This window comes from Gadus chalcogrammus, chromosome 20 (genome assembly GCF_026213295.1).
Source record: "Gadus chalcogrammus isolate NIFS_2021 chromosome 20, NIFS_Gcha_1.0, whole genome shotgun sequence".
Classification (NCBI taxonomy): Eukaryota; Metazoa; Chordata; class Actinopteri; order Gadiformes; family Gadidae; genus Gadus; species Gadus chalcogrammus.
Window position 1 is genome coordinate 5554040 of NC_079431.1, and position 19807 is coordinate 5573846.

Genomic DNA, 19807 nt, shown 5'->3' on the forward strand with positions numbered 1-19807 from the left:
TATATAGTGACTCTGAGGTGTGTGTGTGTGTGTGTGTGTGTGTGTGTGTGTGTGTGTGTGTGTGTGTGTGTGTGTGTGTGTGTGTGTGTGTGTGTGTGTGTGTGTGTGTGGGGGGGGGGGGGGGGGGGGTTCGGTGGCACTATGTTCTCTTATTGAAGGATTGTCCGTCAAACGGTCAGAAAAGGTGCATTTTCCATCATCAGACACGTTGATTCTGATGATAAATAAAAGCATTATGCATAACAACAATTGGAATATCAACTGTCTGACTATCTTCCCAGAGGAAATTAATGACTATAAAAATAACTTGGTGACATTGGTAATTAATCACCTAATGCACCCACTTAAGCCTCATAATCAATACAAATGATGCATTTTCCCCCTCTAATGGAATATGTGGGGTATAAATCTGTTGGCATCCCGTATTACCATCAGCCATCAGTTATGCTAGGTAAATATTGCCACCTCTGTAGGCTTGGTGTCACTAAGATAGATTGTCGGTGATAGTGTGTGGGATATGCTGTCATTTACCATGGCAAGTGTCAGGAAGGGCCAAAAGGTGGCCGTCCCCAATGGAGCTGGCCTAATTATACAATTAGTCTTGTGATCGGGACAGTCCACGGCTCAATATCCTGTGGGACACACAGACACATTATGGCTGTCATCAGTATCTTCACAATAAATACAACAGCTTGTGCTGGTAGGCGAGCTGCAAATGGCTTCTTAATACCAGTATAAAATATGAGTCGGTGCGCGTCATTATTTGGGTCCATATTGAGATTTAATCGTTATGAAAAACAACAACGAATGACCATGGTTTGGCCAAGAGTTTAAGCAAAAAGTGCTCTACCCGGCTGCATTAATAACATAGGTCATCTTGCTATTCAATCATTCATCTTCTAAACCTAATCTGAGGCCTCCATACACCAGCACCTCATCTCTTTGAAGCTTTGGGTCAGTTGGAGACCTCCATATCTCATTGCCTATCCAACCGGATTTCCTTTCGGGCTTATCGCTGGTCAGTTGGAAACATCAAGACTTCCATATTTGCTTCTGCCCATCCACTGCCATCTGTCATTGCCAATACCAAGTTTTCTTGAAAGACATTGGCGTGGGGCTTGTGATGTGTGTCAGAACCCCCATGCACCGACACCTTCATACGGCCAGAGGGGGGTCTCCTCACCGCCTGGCTGGTAGGCCGGGATGAGCTCTGCAGCGGTGGCTCCGTGATGGACACTCTCCTTGGGCTTATCGCGTTGGCTTAGAACCTGCAGATCGTGTGCAATGGGGATGCAATGAAGATGTTTGGTTACAGCAGTGCTTAGCAAAGTTCGCAGACATGACGAGAATAAGGAGGGCTAGGGCACTGCAGAGCATGGTAAAAGGCAGCGCCTGATCCGATCCCCATGTCTTTCACCTCTTGTTTGGGAGGATGTCTCCTTGTCTCGCGAGGTGATTACGCAAATGTGTGTCTGTGTCTCTGTGTCGGTACGTCAACGCTCTTTCTTCTGGGTCTAATCCAAGGTAGGAGCCCCACTCTCCAGCTGAGAGGGGATGACTCCTACCACAGTGGAAGCTGACCTTCTCTTCAATAAACCCGCAGATGCATTTGGTGTTGGCCCTCTGATGGTGCAGACGTGATCATTTCACAAATAATCCCGGTGTGATGCCCATCCCGGCACAAGGGAAGAGGTGATTGTTGGAAAATGAGCAAACAGACTATGTGGGGGGAAATCATATAGCCCAAAGCCCAGAGATTGCAGATACACTGAAATCTGTTTTTTATCTGAATTCCCAGGCTCTGATAATAATTTCTCTAAATACACACAAACTACATTTAATTGTGAGATTTCCATATATTTCTAATACTTTTTTAGTGCATTATTCATGTGTCCATTTCTACTACACATTCTGAAAACATCTTCATTGGTTGTTTTTGCTGTAATGAAGTACCGGGTTGACCCTGTCATCCAAACAGAGATTTCAAAATGTTCTGCGGTTGGGACGATGTAAAGCAGCCTTCCTATTACATTACACATGGGTGCAAACATACATGTCCAACCTTAAAAGTCCATCTGCTTCCCATTGGTACATTAGAGTTCAACCTTTTCCTCCACCTGGCCGCCCTAGTTTCCTAGAACGTTCAAGCCTACATCCTGCATTTAGGGGCTTTTAGAAAAGCCCTGTCACTCAATAAGAGACTACTGGGGTAGCATACTTACGATTATCTGCACTCTGGGCTGTACCTTATGGCCGATGGGCTGCATGAGGGCCAGGTAGCAAGGCCTGGCACCCGTGGTTGTCCGTGGACGACCTTGCTCCCTTCACCTACTGGCTTGGAGTGGCTCCCAGTCCTGGGATGGGGCTTTGGACCGGCACCAAGTCTCTACCCCCACAGATGTTACTAAGCCGCAAGATATTATGTCAGTTCTCACAGACGGTCAGGACCTCGAATGATGTATCTAGTGCTTCTGTTAGTGAATGGGTGTAAAGTAAAAGCGAGGAATTGATGTACAGTAGGAAATTCTGTGTGACATTTTAGAAAAAGCAGCATGGCAACGGATTGATTTTCTTTTTTTCTTTGTGAAACATTCGACTGACATTTGATTTAATTTTTCCTAAAATGGTCATCTTTGTTGTAATTGCTTACTGCCGAACATCTCAACATTCATTTCAGAAAAATAAATGAAAAGCATAAAAAAAGAGCCTAAAACCTACCTAAAACACAGAATGCATTCTTAATGCCTAATACTTAGGACATTTTAGGTTATTAAATTGGCTTGATGTGAAATCTGTATCATTGAATGTATTTACTTATATTTTTTGTTTAATATTGAGGATAACAAAGGGCAAGTTATCGTCATCCTGGGATGCCAAATACTGTGACTATGACTCTTGCACTACAAATCGTGTGCTATTTTTAGAAACAGAATGTTAAGGCTTGAATGTGCATACAAGTCAATTAAACACTAGTTGCCTTTAAGAGTTATCAGTTAACTTCTAAATTAACAATTTGACTGATAATGATAAACAAATAAATGATGATGTGTTCACTGAGTAATTGATTTAATGGCGTTCTTATGGAACTATTAAAACCAGGTACAGGTCACTCCTCTAACCCCCGGCGCGCCCATTGTCGGATGCTTAACTACCGGACTCCCGTTTGGAAAGACATCGGGGCTAATAGGTGAAACCGCAGCTGCTGAAATTGAGAGTTGATCGGAGTCAGAGTTCTCGATTTGGGCAGCTGTTAATTCATTGTAGGCCAATAATATAGTGAGGCCTACATTGATAAAATAATGTTTTTCTTCAGTCTTAAATTTAGGCCTATGCATGTTCCTAAAAGTTGCAGTACAATAGTAAGAAGGCCCAAGTCTTTGCATACAGCTTGACGCACATAAAAAATAAAGCAGGGTTGATTTGGTCGGATAAGGCAATTTTATGATACTAGCGAACTGGCCAAAAAATGCTTGTAAAAGAAAAGAAAAGTATAATAAAATGGCATTTCATTGTTTTCCAGTTTGAACAACAAAGAAAAATAAGGATTTGAAGAAAAGTAATATATAATGAGTAATATATTAAGTGACATTTTTATATTTTGAGTTTTAAGATAGGCTATAATATGCCTATATACGAACGAATTGGTAGAGGGGGTTTTAACAACACAATGAAGAGTGGCCATAAATGAGAAAAAAAATTGGAACACTGAATCTGTTTTCAATAAATAGCCTATATCTTTGGTGATATTTAGCTTTTGTTTTATAACTTCACTGAGCCAAATAACTTACAATCTCCAACATTTTTCGTTTCTCCGCATTTCGAACAATGTGTCTCATGATGGATGTATTTGGTGGGCTTGCTTGACATGAATACAGTTATTTAAATAGGGGTTCATTCAAAATCTTAAAAAGACAACAACTTGATAATGTGTCATAAATAAACCTATCACACAATTGGCACTTTTTTGTTTCCAATGCAATATCTAAGAATAAATATACAGTTCCACATCTTACTGTATGATTGAATATTGCAGAGACCAATAGTGGGCCAAGATCCTCCTCTTATTGTAACGCTGTTTAACTTCAGTTATTTAAAATATTTTTCCAAACACAGCTCTAGCTGTACTGTATGCTGTATTTGTTTATACTGCTCGAGCATCACAACCCCCATCGCCGAGAGACTGAACTCCTGCCACAAGGTGCAGCTGTGTTTTTGTGGGGCACTCTGTCACACCTGCTCTTCAGACATAAGAACGCGACACGATTTGATCAACTTCGAGCTGACAAAAACATGTTTGTGAAAACTGCGACAACATTTTCGCTGGTAATCGCAGAAAGGCAAAAATGGATCGGGGGGGTCGTGGGAGGGGGTGTCTGAAAAGTGACAATGTTATTCTGGCCACCGCGCCATCAGAACCAAGTCTACCTTCAGCTTCTTTTAACAGAAACATTTTCAACTTTCTGACCAGACGGGATCACCCCCGCACACCATTTGACCGGCTTTGTTCTTCCAACATTCAGAAAGATAATGCTTGTAAAGTCAGACAAGACAGCGTTTGTTTTGATTCCACGGTCGTCCGAGAAATGATCATTCAGTCCCTTAAAGGGCGGAATGGAGGAGAAGCAGCGCCGTTCTCCCCTCGACTCCCGCTTTGTCCTTTCCCCAAAGTGGCGTCTGGATGTCTGACTCCGCCGGTTACTGATTTGCAGGCAGTATCTTAAGGTGGCCCATGTAAGTGATTTTCACGGACATCCCACTAAAGGAGAACAAATCGCTGACAAAGGAGTTCCTTTCCTATTCAGTAGCGTCGTTAGGACAACCAAAAAGTATTTCTCAGATAAGTTCTACTTCAAAGCGTTTCTCGTTGAAGGGTGACTGCTTCACTCCTTTTATTAAGTCCCCCCTTTTCAGGCTGCAGGAACCATCTCTTTGGTTATTCTCCATCTTGTTTATTTTGCAACATTAATGGTGCTCTTGTTTTATAAATGGAGCCTACATGAGTAAGATACACTCCAGCCCACAAAAGCAGCGTTGTGCAAAGGACCTTAAGACGTGGGAATAAATTGTGGTTCGAGAAGCGTAAGCGGTGACTTGGACTTTCTATTATACTACTGATTTTATACAACTTATATGGCTGCAGTGGCCGCTTGCCAGTAGGGAATACGAAGCAGCTGTATTGGCCCTTCTGCGAAGCCAAAAGTTAGCACTGTTTGGCTTTTATGGGCATGACACTCAACAAAAATAATAAAATGTGTACAACTGCAACCTTTTAAATGACCCCATTTTCACGTTAAAGCATAGCCTACACAAAATCATGTTTTGCCTTAGGGTCAAATAAGGTCAAGCAACATGAGGTTATTAAAACGTTAATTAAAAAAAAAACACCCCTGTGAAACTTGATAGGCCGTCAAAATGTAGCCTACTTCTGGTCACAAATCACCCATTTGAAGCGAGGATATTGTGGTCTGCGATTATAGTTCATTTAGTTGCAGTTAGCGGTTTTCATCTGGACATATTCAAACGCGAGCGTCTCACTGCCCAATTGCCATAGAAATCCTAACGCGCCATGAAGAGCGTCAATAGAACCAGCCTTCCGCTCTGGAGCAACAGCCTTTGAAGTGGCGTAATACTGACGTTGGTCAATTTTGATTCTATAGACGGGGACAGGCACCACTTTGAAAGTGAGATTGTGCGTCGTTTTAATGGAGTAAATAAGAAGGGTCTTGTTTTATACACTCTATACAAGGTCTGTCTTATTGTTAGATGCCTTTTATCTTTTATTTTTTCCCATGAATGATTCATGCCTCGGTTGCTTTGTGGTGCCCTGCCTTTTGGAGGCTACGCCGTCAGGGGCCCATAGGTTTGTCTATTAGGCTGGTGATTGGTTTCATACCAGAGACTGTTTGGCCCATGTGCAGCATAACAGTCAGATGTAATAACAACAACAATTACCAAAAAATAACAAATACGGTATGGGCTACATGTATCTCTGTATCGTTTTTTATTAAGTTGGCATGTGTTGAATTTTCAGTTTTGCCTTCTTTTTTGCATTGGGTATGAAACAAGAAAAAACTTGAAAACTATGAAGTCACTACTACACAGTTATAATAATTAATTTGAGAACTTAAAAGGTATTCAACTGTAACTTCCTGACATCATTAAATATCTTGATAACACATATTTTAAGCAATTGCACTTGTTTACTCGTTATGTTGTGTCTTTTTGTGTTCATTCTTGTTTTGTAGCATGTTTGTTTACTGAAATGTTATGTATTGGAAACAGTAATGTTCTGCAAAATCATAACTGATTCATCTTTTTATCCATCATATCCAACAGCATCATGCACTTCAATGAGAAAAGACAGATCACTACAAAAAGGACATGCGAGAAAGGGATTTTTCACATTACAGACTATTCAAGTATTTTTTTTCCGTTTACAGAACACAACAAAAGCATCCATTCAACATATCACCAAAACTGATACTATTATTCTTTGGTGTCTCTGTAATTCAGTAAAACACTGATACCAGCGAATAAATTACAATATACAAAACAACATTTTCGGAATTAAAACTACAACATTCACAAGCATAGATGCACTTACATTTATACAAAGGGACAAAGGCTGTCACTGAAGACATTTAGGGTCTTGAGAGACGGACTCATATACTCTTTAACGAGCATTACATTGGTGTATTTTGATACATAAAATATAGTTTTAAATAGTTTTTTTTAAATATTACAAAATCCTATCCAAACAAATGTATGGTATAAATCTCAAAAGTTATGAGAACCCTAAAAATACCCAATTAGTTGCCTATAACACTCCATGTTTGCCTTTACAAATGATCACATTACATCTTCGAGAAGGCTGGTTTGTCCTCATTATCATGGAATACTTACACATCATGGAAATATCAACAAGGTACCACCATTAACATAACTATTTGTTGCCATTCAAACCCTGCATCTGACAATGATTTATAGGCAAGTATTTAACTCCAAGAATGTGAAAAGAGATCTTACAGGCAACGCCACCATATCAAGAGTATTGCCACATAATGCACGATAAACCGTACATATTGCCTTAATGGTTACAATATTTGTTCTTCAAAATTCATACCTTAGATACGAAAAATGTATTATTCCCCACATATAAAAAAGATTTCCGGTACTACGGACAATTTTCCACATGTAAACAAACGTATACGTGAGCGTGAATTCAAAAGTATGTAGGATTTGATTGGCAAAAATCTGCCCAATTATGGATGCACATCAAAGGCAGTTATATCCTTCATTATTGACCTTCATCCCATGTCAGCAATTACGTGGTCACAATGTGAGCGCAATAATAGAGTATTACGATTTATACAAGTGATATTAAAAAGGACAAATGAATGCACACCGTGATCCCACCCCCCCACCCCCCCCCCCCAAAATAAGTGCACAAGCCAGGACAGGCCACATTGACGACTAGAAAAAGTACAACTGGGTCTTGGGACTGGGGTGAACTCCTTATCAGTGCATCGTCCTCGGGTCTGAACTTCTGAAAGAGTCCTCGTCGTCCGACTCCGACGTTGGCACGTCGCTGGAGGGCGTGTGGAGATGGTTGGGACCCCCGCTCCCTTGGCAAACGTACCACTCGTTGAGGTTGGTCACCTGAGGTGATAGGTTCGCGGCCCGGTTCCTGTGTAGCGGTTCCGAGTGGGGCGAGAGCGAGTCCCCGAGTGGGTTGCTGGAGGAGATGTAGCCGGCGTTGGAGGAGGGCGGTGGTGGGGACTTACAGTGTACCTTCATGTGTTTCCTCAGGGAGCTGGGGTGTGTGTAGGACTTGTCACAGCCCCGCACCTTGCAGTAGTAAGGCTTGTCACTGGTGTGAACGTGAGAGTGCTTCTTCCGGTCGCTGCTGTTGGCGAATTTTCGGTCACAGCCGTCAAACTCGCACTTGAAGGGTTTCTCTCCTGAGGGAAGGAAAAACAGACACAGTTCAGTTCAACTCCCAGTGTCCAATCACAGAGCATCAAAGCTCCAGAACATGTGTGTTTGTGTATTATTGAGACTATGTGTCAATGCAAATATGACTTCCTTAAGTTGCTTTGTGTGTCATAGTATAACTGAGTTATACTGCCTAGAATGATGATAGCCATGCAATTCTTGCTGCTTAGATTTTGTCAAGCAACTTATCTGCAATCAAAAACCTGCTTGACAGCATTCATAATGGATGCTATCGTAATATTGTATTTAACATTAGAATCAGTGGTCTGAGGGGTACATCGGCTCTCCACTGATAAACACTTACACTTGTTATTGTTGTTGTTCTAACTACAGAGTAGCGTGTTTACGACCATCATAGGCCTGTCGACAAGATGGGACTACAGTGCTCCATGACCACAAGGAGACGTTTTTGTCCCCAGTGAACGCTAACGTCTTGGAGCTCTCTTTCTCTCTCTCTCTCACACACACACACACACACACACACACACACACACACACACACACACACACCAACACACCAACACACACACACACACACACACACACACACACACACACACACACCACACACACACACACACACACACACACACACACACACACACACACACACACACACACACACACACCTACTCACTGTATACTTCTACGTACTACATGTATAGTAACATGCTTATTGATTAGGCTATTCCCAGTGCTTTGAACTTGCCGAAATATCAAACCCCCTCTAGCCTACAGCCTACTAGCTGTTGTTTGTGGGACAGCGTGTGAGAGCACCATGCGATACAGAAACATGTCCTTCCATCTTAATTGAGCTGCCTTCGGCGCCATTGCTGTTGTTTGAAGTGTGCAAGGCACTATACTTATTTATCTATTATGAAGTAAACATCTTAGATGTGCCAAGTGCACAGAATAACTTTGCTATGGTTGGCGATTGCGTTGCGTAAAACATGCCCATCAAAACGAATGGATCTGAGTGCGTCGTTTTACCACATAAAAACATGGACTCGCTGTCTCACTCGGACCTCTCTGGGCAGTTTGGGCTGTGGGCGACGTAAGCACGTTTTACAAATCATATGCGATAATCTCCTCGCGTCCACCGTGGACGTCTACGCGGATAAATCTGTATCTTTCCGAATGACGTCCCGAGCCACGCGAATAATCCTACACTGTTTGATTAGGCTATCGCGTTACAACGCCACGATGTTTTGAGGGATATCGCTCATATAAAATCTTATTTACGCGTGGTTAGAGGCTGGCTATGCTTTGGTTACAATAAACTCAGAACAAACGAATCCCCATTTCCATATAGTATAGGTTTCAGGCAGCATCGCGCCACAACCATGCACGTATTCACAACTGGATCGAGTTTCTACTGACCTGTGTGAGTCCTTTTGTGAATCTTGAGGTTTTCCGATCGGGCGAAAACTTTTCCACAGCCCGGGAACGGACACGGGAACGGCTTTTCTCCCGTGTGAACTCGGATGTGATTGATCAGTTTGTACTTCGCCTTGAACGCCTTTCCTTCGCGCGGGCATTCCTCCCAAAAACAGACGTGGGAGCTCTGCTCTGGTCCCCCGACGTGCTCCACGGTAACGTGGTTCACCAACTCGTGCATGGTGCTGTACGTTTTGGAGCAGGGCTTTTTGGACGATTGCTCCTGGTCGATCCATTTACAGATCAACTCTTGCTTTATGGGCTGCCGCATGTATCTTAAAAACGCCCCCGCCGCTCCGTGAGGAGCTGAAGCGATGTTAACATTGAGGTTCATGGAGTTGTAGCTGTGGAGGGAGGACGGTCCATAGTGCTCTGCTCTGTGCCCAAAGTGCTCCGGCCTGCCGTAGAGGTCCCCCGGTATACCCAGACGCATCTGCCCGTTAAGGGCATGGTGGTGGGCACCTGGGGACGCCTGCTCGTGAAGTCCAGTGAAAAGTGGATGGGCCCCACTTTCCGTGTGGCCATAAGCACCTGTTGGGGAGATGAACATACCATGGTGATGAGGGGAGGAGGCGGAACTATGCTGGTCGCCAAGTGCATGCATAGCAGAGGCCGAGAGTTCTCTCCTGAGGATGAAGTCCCTGCTGCTTGAGTAGCCTGAGTGGGGGTTAGCCACGGGGAAACCAACTGTAGTCTGAGTAGAAGTGAAAGACACCGCGGTCTGGGCTTCGGGATGGCTCTGAATGTGGTGCTGTGATGGGCTAAGTTTGAGAGCATTGGTCTGTGCCATGTGCTCTGGTCCAAATGGAGTGAGTGCCACTCCAGGGTCGTTGCCCAGCTCCCCGGGGTGGAGGTGGGCATGGTGGGAGAGAGGGTGATGCCCCCCTAGCCCCGGGAAGCCTGTCATATTCTGATGAGGATGGGGTTGAGTCGCTGCCAAATCCGCTAATCTTATCGCTGGATTCCTCTTGCTTAAAGGGGGTTCCATAACTACACTGCCAAGTCCATCCACACTCGCCGCTATTGTTTTTACCCACACCGTGCTATCTAAAACATTAGAATATTTAAAGGTCTGTAACTTCTTTTGTCCTGCTTCTAACTCTGCTTGCTCCTTTTCTCACTCTGTCCTCAAGCGATTGGCAGAACATACAACAGTTGGAGGACACAGTAGGGAATACAGTTTAGAAATGGCACTGCGGGTATTGGACGGATTGCGGTGACTGGCAGTTAAGAGAACGAAGCGATTGGCTGTCGTTCAGCGCAGGGGCTCAGCAGGGTTCCGCCCCCTCACTCTCTTTATCGCTGTTGACTCCAAAAAGTTGTGCTCACAAAGTTACCAGCGAATGTGTTTGTGTGGCACTATGTTTACCGGTTTTGAAGCATGTAAATTAACGAAACGTCAATAGGCCTACGGCTCAAATGATGTCTGACTGCGTTCTCCGTTTACATTGTGAAAATCTGGAGGCGATTCGGAATCGAGACCGTTCTGGAGCCACAATGTGAACATATGTTGTGGCATCACCCACTAAAAATGTTATGCCGTGCTAAATAAATAGTTAATATAAAGTAATATATAGCGTTTATTAGGGTATCTTTAATTACTTTTACTTGAATAGGCACACCAACAATTTATAATACCCATAGGCCTATATCGTTTTATTAGTTAGCCTACAGACAAACAAATGGAATAATGACATTATATTACTTTTCAATATAGGCCTACACCTTTGTGGGATATTTAGATTATTATTCAAATTATATTAATTGATTGGAATATTACACTGCTTGAACATTGTATCAGTACTGGTTACCATTTCGTTTATTCTGTGTCCTTTTATCCTCGTAAGGAAAATTGCAGACTTGTTACATTAGTCATTAGGCTTAATGAAGACCAATGCTGAATAGTGCAAAAAAAATGTAACATATATGTATAGATTTATTAGGCACATTTATTTATTTAGCACCGAGTAAAGACCTAGGCATAGTTTATGGGCCTGTCAGCCAAAACACGAATACAACCTCGTTTAGCCTATGCCTAATTATAAAGAACAGGATACTTATATAATTAGGCCTACGGTTCATATTACTTGAGAATATCCATGATAAATATATCTTTTTCCTAGACAGGTGGAGCGCATGGTTAAGTTACTTTAAAAATTGGTTCACTCCTCCTCGGCTGTAACACAAAACAATACCAACAAAAAAAATCAGTTGAGGCTCCTTCAACATTACTTTTGTTTGACAGATCACGCACCACTGAATGTGCCCCGTTCACAGCAGGACGTTTCTGTCACAGATTCCTATGTGTCTTTATTTGAGGGTAGGCCTACCAATGGAATCGATGTAGGCCTATATTTGTCGGATAAATCAATGTCACATTTAAATCTATGGATCTATTTATGGATCTAAGTATCTAATTATCTATTAATCTATCAATATATCTATTTACTCTATCTATTTACTCTATCTATTTACTCTATCTATCTGTCTATCTGTCTGTCTGTCTGTCTGTCTGTCTGTCTGTCTGTCTGTCTGTCTGTCTGTCTGTCTGTCTGTCTGTCTGTCTGTCTGTCTGTCTGTCTGTCTGTCTGTCTGTCTGTCTGTCTGTCTGTCTGTCTGTCTGTCTGTCTGTCTGTCTGTCCGTCTGTCCGTCTGTCCATCTATCTATCTATCTATCTATCTATCTATCTATCTATCTATCTATCTATCTATCTATCTATCTATCTATCTATCTTTCTATTAATATATCTCATATATATATAGCCTATATCTCAGCCATGCCATATATATGTTATTTTTAATCAGGAATGATTTTTTCACTATTCTGTTTGATGCTAAATTCCCACTGGAATCAGTCCCACTGGAGATTTTAGTATTTGGTCATTACATTTCCACAACGCGGACGATGCATCATACTATATTTTTTCAATAAGCGTGTTGTAGTAGCAAGCAGCATATGGGGTTGTCACAGGTCATAGGTCAAATTTCCATGAAACACCAGGTATCGTTAAAGAGATAAGTCATCCTGCAATGCATATATATTCGTGTCAAATGGGACTAGTAGCCACTAAGAATATTGACCTCATTCTACTTAAGGAAATAGTTTGCATTTTTCTTATTTTATTTTTGGTCTAACACTGTCGCCGTTGTTGTTTTTATTTATTTTGACTATTCGTTTACGTATTTTTATCATTTCAATTAAAAAAAAAAATTGACATCTTGCTGGGCCTGCATTTGAAACATGTTAGTTCATTTGTATGACCTGTAAGCGTAAATACAATTGTTTTCAGTCTTTATATGTAATTTCTCAGTAGGCTATTCTCGGTCCTAGAACCTGTTGAAATAGGCCTTTTCTTTGGGGATTTAATCAGGATGGCTCCTTCATCTCATACGGGATCTCAAAGCTATGTACCTCTGGTCGGTTTAGTTTCTTTCTTTAAAAAATATACTTTCCCCCCCCCCTTTCTGTGGAAGGTTTTGTGGTTTTCCAGCGAAATAAAGAACTTCTTATAGTCGGCAGGCGTGACTTTGAACTTGGATCAGCTCCTGTGTTTCCTGTGGTGCGAGTTGAAATAAGACTTGGATGAATGGCATACAACGTTCTGTCTGCCCCACTCTGAGCTAACACACAGACAGAGAATTTTTAAAGTTTTGCACGTCAACCTTCCTTCCTATTATACGCCAGTTACTGCATTGGTGAGTAGCCTATTAGCCGATCGAAAGTAATATCTGGTTGGACTGAAGCACATGTGGGACTTTTAATTCCAAAGTGTAAGTAAATTCCCTTTAACTTCTAATGAACATATAATTGTAGCCTACGTACACCGAGTTGAAGACTTGTAGGACACGCTGGAATTCAGATGTGGTCTTTGGATTAAAAAACGTCGGTGAATAGAGAAATCATGTTCATTGAAGGAGCATTGGCGATTATTATTTCTTTCCAGTTCTGTTTGGCTGAGTAGCCAGTACAGAGACTACATGAGATGCCTAGTTTCTGGTTTTCTTTTGGCTGGGAGCCATGGTGCAGTTGGCTTTGCGGGGATACGGCGGCTCTTCTGATACACGCGGCTCTTATTAATTGGAACGTTTGGAAAGCATTTTATGAACCATTAGTATGAGCAGATGAACCCATGGACGGAATGATTAAACATTTCAAAACAAACCCAACCGGCTCATGGACCCACTACAGCAGGCCCACTTTGAATGCAAAATTGCAAATATAACCCATTAAATATCATTTGATTTTCTCAAGAATCACAATAGGCTTGGTGGAGCCGAAAGCACATAATTTAGTGGAAATTTAGATTTCTTTATGAAATTATCAATGAACCACAAATAAAACTCCTATAGGGCACCAAAGGGTACTCTATTGTAAAATAATGTCTTGGAAGTAGCGTAAGTCTGCGTAGTCTTATTTCTGGTATATGATTATGAATTCTGTTTACAGTATGGAATCGGGTGCAAACCTGGCGTGCGTCGTTTCAGTGGAAGTAAACGGCAGTGATTTTAAAATAACGAATGAATGTATTCCTGCTGCATAGCACAGAGCACTCTTTATTTCTATACTTCTCACATGCAATTTGAAACATTTTGGTTTTCATCCAATGTTAAAGACATATATAAATAAAGGATATCTTGAAGATAGGGTAGGCCTATTATTTAAGTTGGTGTATAATGTCCAAAAGGCTGTAGTAGTAGACGTTATGAATCGCGGGTGAAACAGTGACATACAGAGCTGTTACATCATAATGGGGCTATAGACTACCAACAACTCGATCCCATTGACCATACCTACCGCATCTTCCTTACGTTACAGAAAAAAAAGGTACATTGTTAATGTTTCGCATTATTTTGGGATGCTCGCAAATACATTGGGCACAAACCATTTAAGTCGGCGTCGTTCGGAGTAGATAGTCCATCGAATGGCTTTAGAAATACCTTGCTTGAAAATCTTAAAACATAGGATTTTCGCACCCCTCTTTTCCCCTTTATTTCGTCCAAACCACCAAAATCCTTTCTTAAAAAGTGGGCGGTAATTATTAGTGGAAAATGGCGATCTGCTATTAGTTGTCAAAGCGGTACCTGCTATTGGAGGGGCACCTGGGATTGATGAGACGCAGTGGCCAATGAGACGGCGCGGAATGAATGAACGCGCTCCAGTAAAAGGGGGCGTAAGAGGAGGTAGTGCCAGTCCACAGAGAAAGAGGGACCATCCGCGGTAAATACACGCAGGCGAGAGAAATAAACATTTGGAACAAAAAGCCCGAGATGCTTCAACGAACCTTTAACCATTACGACGAAGAAGAAGAACGATAATTATTAAATTATTCGAATGCACTTAAGGGCAGACAACTGCCGCAGCGTCCGAGAGAAAAGGCAAAGAAACTAACCACTCGGTTGCATTGGGAATTTTGAGTCACAAGTTACTACAAGTGAATTCGATTCGACTACGCCGAGTCTTTTTTTCTCATGAGCGGATCACCGTTTTGATTCACGCCTGGTATGGTGTTTCCTAGGCTGAAAGTTGAATCGATGCGAGACACAAGTAATATTTGAATTTCTCTTTTTGTATTGTCGATTTTTTTTTTTATCAGGGCTGACTCGAACTAACCGGTCTGTGAGATAATGTTATTGGATGCTGGTCACCAGTTCCCTGGACTGGGAGTAGGCTCATTTGCCAGGCATCACTCGGCAAGCGACATGCAGGAAAGAGACTTAAGTTTGGCCCAAAATAGCTTTGTAGACTCCGCACACATGGGTGCATTTAAGCTGAACCATGATCTTTCGCCGGGACAGAACTCTGCCTTCACCACCCAGGCGCCAGGCTACCCCGCTGCGGCTTTGGGGGCTCACGCCGCCCATGTCACCTCGTATGCAAGTTCTCCGTTTAACTCCACCAGGGACTTTCTCTTTCGCAGCCGGGGCTTCGGAGAATCATCTCCGGCGAGCAGCCAACACACCATTTTTGGCCCGTCGGCGGGTTCCCTCCATCACTCTCACTCAGACAGTCAAGGCCACATTCTCTTTCCCGGGATCCACGACCAGCATGGGTCCCATGGATCCACGAACGTATTAAACGGGCAAATGCGGCTTGGACTACCGGGTGAAGTTTTTGGACGCTCCGACCAGTACCACCAGGTTTCCAGCCCGAGGACCGACCCGTACTCCGCAGCGCAGCTCCACAACCAGTACGGTTCAATGAATATGAACATGGGGATGAACATGGCAGCCCATCACCACCCTGGTGCCTTTTTTCGTTACATGCGGCAGCAGTGCATCAAACAGGAGCTCATCTGCAAATGGATCGACCCCGAGCAGCTCAGCAACCCGAAGAAGTGTTGCAACAAAACTTTCAGCACCATGCATGAGTTAGTTACGCACGTCTCCGTGGAGCATGTCGGGGGGCCAGAGCAGAGTAACCACGTCTGCTTTTGGGAAGAGTGCCCCCGCGAGAGCAAACCGTTCAAGGCGAAATACAAACTGGTCAACCACATTCGGGTGCACACTGGGGAGAAACCCTTCCCATGCCCGTTCCCTGGCTGTGGAAAGGTCTTTGCGCGATCGGAAAACCTGAAGATCCACAAGCGAACGCATACAGGTAATTAGAAAGCCCCGAATGCATGATCCCCCAACACCCCTGCTAAAATTGTATACCGAGCCGGGCTAAAGATTGAATATGTGGAAGCTCGCGTGTACGAATGTAGTCTACAGCTATACCGTGTCACTGGAATTCGATGTAATTATCTAAAGACATGTGCACATGAATTCACTAGTAGACCAGACTTCTAAATTAAAACAAGCATCGAGGCACCCATTCATGCAGGGGATATATTTAATGTAGGCCTATATACATCGCTCACACCAAGTCTGTGTTTATTATCGGGTTGTGCACGGCTGGCGTCTTTGTGCGGGGTTATGCAATAGGCTACTACAGCGTGTAGTTTTTTTTTGGTGGTTGTAAACTTTAAAGTGGGTCAAAGGCGGCACGAGCGCCCTGCTCCGAGCGTTTTGCGTGAGCTGCGGAGGGGAGCCTCGTAGTAAATCTCATCAATTGGTTTAATGTTTACGCCAGACTGCGCTTTTAGATTCAATGTCTTTCCCGGTTCAAACATCGATTTTTAGCATGGTAACTGTTGAGAAATGCTGTGCCCGTCTGTGTGTGTGTGTGTGTGTGTGTGTGTGTGTGTGTGTGTGTGTGTGTGTGTGTGTGTGTGTGTGTGTGTGTGTGTGTGTGTGTGTGTGTTTGTATGTGTGTTTATATATATATATATATATATATATATATATATATATATATATATATATATATAGATTCCCCTCTGTGGAAAAATATTTATGGGCCGTCAGCATGTTTTTGGGGTAGGCCTATGTTTTATATATTTAGGATAACGAATGTTTGTTTTGTAGATGGCCCTCTGTGGCGTGGCGAAAGCATTATTCTTATAGTAACTGGTATTAGAGAGGCCATTGCCAACCTTTCACATTTGCAGTTATTTGGGGGAATTTGTTGTTGTATGATCCCATGGACTTGGTCAAGCGCTAATTATATTGATATTGTTTTTCTAGCAAATGCTGCGCCTTCTCAAGCCCTATGGAGGGCGGCCTTGTTAATTGTGTCCCCTAAAGCACGCATGTATAACCTAATAAAAACATTAACAGAGCATAATTGTTTTTGTTAAATTATAACAAAAATAGAAAAAACAACAACGATTTTCACGCCATCGCAAATAAGCATCAAAAGCACTGTGCTTGTTTGGAATACATTGCGAAAGAAATCTGTACTTATTTCATTTCAAACAATGTCCTGATACCCGTAACGAACACTGTTGTCTTTTTGTATTGTTTTTTTCTGCAGGAGAAAAGCCGTTTCAGTGTGAATTTGAAGGATGTGACAGACGGTTTGCAAACAGCAGTGACCGAAAGAAACACATGCACGTTCACACGTCGGACAAGCCATACCTTTGCAAAATGTGTGACAAGTCCTACACCCATCCCAGCTCCCTACGCAAACACATGAAGGTATATATTGTCAATATGATTGCATTTCTCAGATTTTAATACAAGCCCCTGTATCCTCCTGTGTTTTCATTAAAGATTGAACAAGAGTTAAAAATATGTATTATTTTATATGCCGTTGAATTCTATGAAAATAATCAAAATGTTCATCAATAATGTAGTTCCTTGCAGAGGTTACAATTAATGTGTTTCTCCTAACACAAATGTCTCTAATAATTGTATTATGTGCTACTTTCATCACAGGTCCACGAAGCCTCTCCATCAGCTTCTGACTCGTCTCCAGCCGCGAGCTCTGGCTATGAGTCCTCTACACCTCCCGGCTTGGTGTCCCCCAGCACCGAAACCCACAGCAACAACAACCTGTCCCCAGCCTCAGCTGTCCACAACACCACCAGTCACAGCGGCCTATCCTCCAATTTCAGTGAATGGTATGTGTAGGACTGTACAGCGAAATGACACAGACATTTCATAGCACTGGGTCATCCAGCAGAGCAGATTGGGACACATGTGCACTCACACACAAACAAACAAACACACACACACAAACATTTTTGGAGAACATTTAACTGGGGAGGATGACAATTTACAGCAAGAGGGAAGTGTGTATAATGGTTCATGTTATTTCAATGTTGTATATAATTACCTAATGTCCTCTTTCCCATTGGTTGTGATAGAACTTGTCAGTCTTTGGTGTATAGATGTTCCTTTAATGGTAGCTATTTCTCTAACTGGACTTTTAGTGCACATACTACATTTAAAATTGTATCCTCATATTGAATATTGTGATCCTAAGGCAAACTGATTGTACTATACTAAACATCTATAAACAGGAGAGAGTGCCAAAGTAACATTTAACTCAAACAGACCACAATATTTTGCTTGTGAATGTATATTTAGTTTGCTGGGCTTAACTTGTGATGTTTTGTGCTTTGCAAGTTTGAATTGTGAAAAAAAATTATCTGGACGACTATGAGGAAAATAAACATTGTGCCGTTCGATTTTCTGTAACTATATACTTCCTTTTGTAAAATATCAACTGCCATATTTATCCATTTGTAATTAAATTATGGTATTTACTTCCTACAGATGAAACAATATTTATAAAGAATGTTTCTTTACTATAAATATGTACAATGAGGAGCATAAACATGGGCAGTTGTTTTGTTATGTGTTTTCGTTCAAAGTTTTAAGAGTGTTTTCTTCCTTATTGTGATAAGAATTTTACTGCAAACAAATATAATAAAATGTGTAAGTGCTTAATATTCACTCAGGCATTCGATTTTGTTGGGCCTATGTCAGTTTTATGAAATTATTTATTAGTCTATAAGCTGTAGAATCATTTTAACATGTTTGTATACTTGTAGGAGTAACTATAGCTGTGGGGCCTATATTTTCACTTGAATATTCATAATGCTTTTCAATGTTATACAATAGGCAATATGCTAAAACGAGCAATCTTTCAATATCTTATCATATTTTATGAAGGACATATTGTAGGCCTACCTCATCACAAATGGCGTTCATTGTCCCCAATCGTAATATTTTATTCGTTCACTTGTCACTTCGCTAGCCTACAACAGACGCTCCCATAACGGCCCATTCAAACCCTCCCGCCGTTTTATTGACGCGCAAAAGACGTGAACTTGAACTTGATTGAGGGGCTGTCTAGCGCGAGCTCATATTACGCACGTAAAGCTGTAATTTAAAGGAGTAGTCTTAGTATTTAAATGGAAAGGCTACTTTTATTGATTTACTGTTTTACAAATTGGTTTAAGAGGGGAAATAACAGAAATAGAAACAGCCTATGTCGCATTTTAACCGGCCTGTGTGCAACGGATGTGATTTATGGACCCTGAACCGAGAGAGACAAGTAGAAAACAGAATTTCAAGTAGGCCTAGCCTATCTGGAGTTTAAAATAAATGCTTAGTTTGCTGTGAAGTCATCGTCTGGTTTTCCCGAGATAGTTTGAACTAAATCATTAGGAAAACAAAGCATATCCTAATCTACTCCCGGGGATCAGCAAGAAAGTATGAAGACAGTTGTCCTGACTGTGACAAGCAGCTACAGGTGGGCTCCTTTATTTGCAGTTGCAGTCGCACTTGCACGAAGACGCTAAGAATAACAATGTGGCGTGTGTTAATGTGTTTTCTGACGAGGTCCTATAGGAGCGACGTGGGCTACGTGGGTCTATTTTTCTCCTTGTTGAAATAACTTGCAATCGCCCCTTTTGGCGGGAGTGGGGCTTTCTCCCGAGCCGGTGTGGTGACCTCTCCCGTGCAGGATGGTGTGACCTGTGGGGAGTGGAAAAGGTCAGCTTTCACGCGGAGCGTCGATGCCGTTTCCTTCTTGGCCCATGCT

General features: G+C 42.2%; 2 protein-coding genes across 2 annotated transcripts; one reads left to right on the top strand and one right to left on the bottom strand.

The window, feature by feature from the left end:
* Nucleotides 1-7485: 7485 nt before the first annotated feature.
* zic5 (zic family member 5 (odd-paired homolog, Drosophila)) lies at nucleotides 7486-10441 on the bottom strand. The gene is made up of 2 exons (XM_056580107.1): nucleotides 9376-10441; nucleotides 7486-7961 (listed from the first exon to the last, which is right to left on the bottom strand). Exons 1-2 carry the CDS (start codon nucleotides 10418-10420, stop codon nucleotides 7519-7521), a joined length of 1488 nt encoding a protein of 495 aa, XP_056436082.1. The 5' UTR covers nucleotides 10421-10441; the 3' UTR covers nucleotides 7486-7518.
* Nucleotides 10442-14637: 4196 nt separating this feature from the next.
* zic2a (zic family member 2 (odd-paired homolog, Drosophila), a) lies at nucleotides 14638-18690 on the top strand. Its single transcript, XM_056580006.1, has 3 exons — nucleotides 14638-16030; nucleotides 17288-17451; nucleotides 17692-18690. Exons 1-3 carry the CDS (start codon nucleotides 15058-15060, stop codon nucleotides 17884-17886), a joined length of 1332 nt encoding a protein of 443 aa, XP_056435981.1. The 5' UTR covers nucleotides 14638-15057; the 3' UTR covers nucleotides 17887-18690.
* The last annotated feature ends 1117 nt before the right edge of the window (nucleotides 18691-19807 follow it).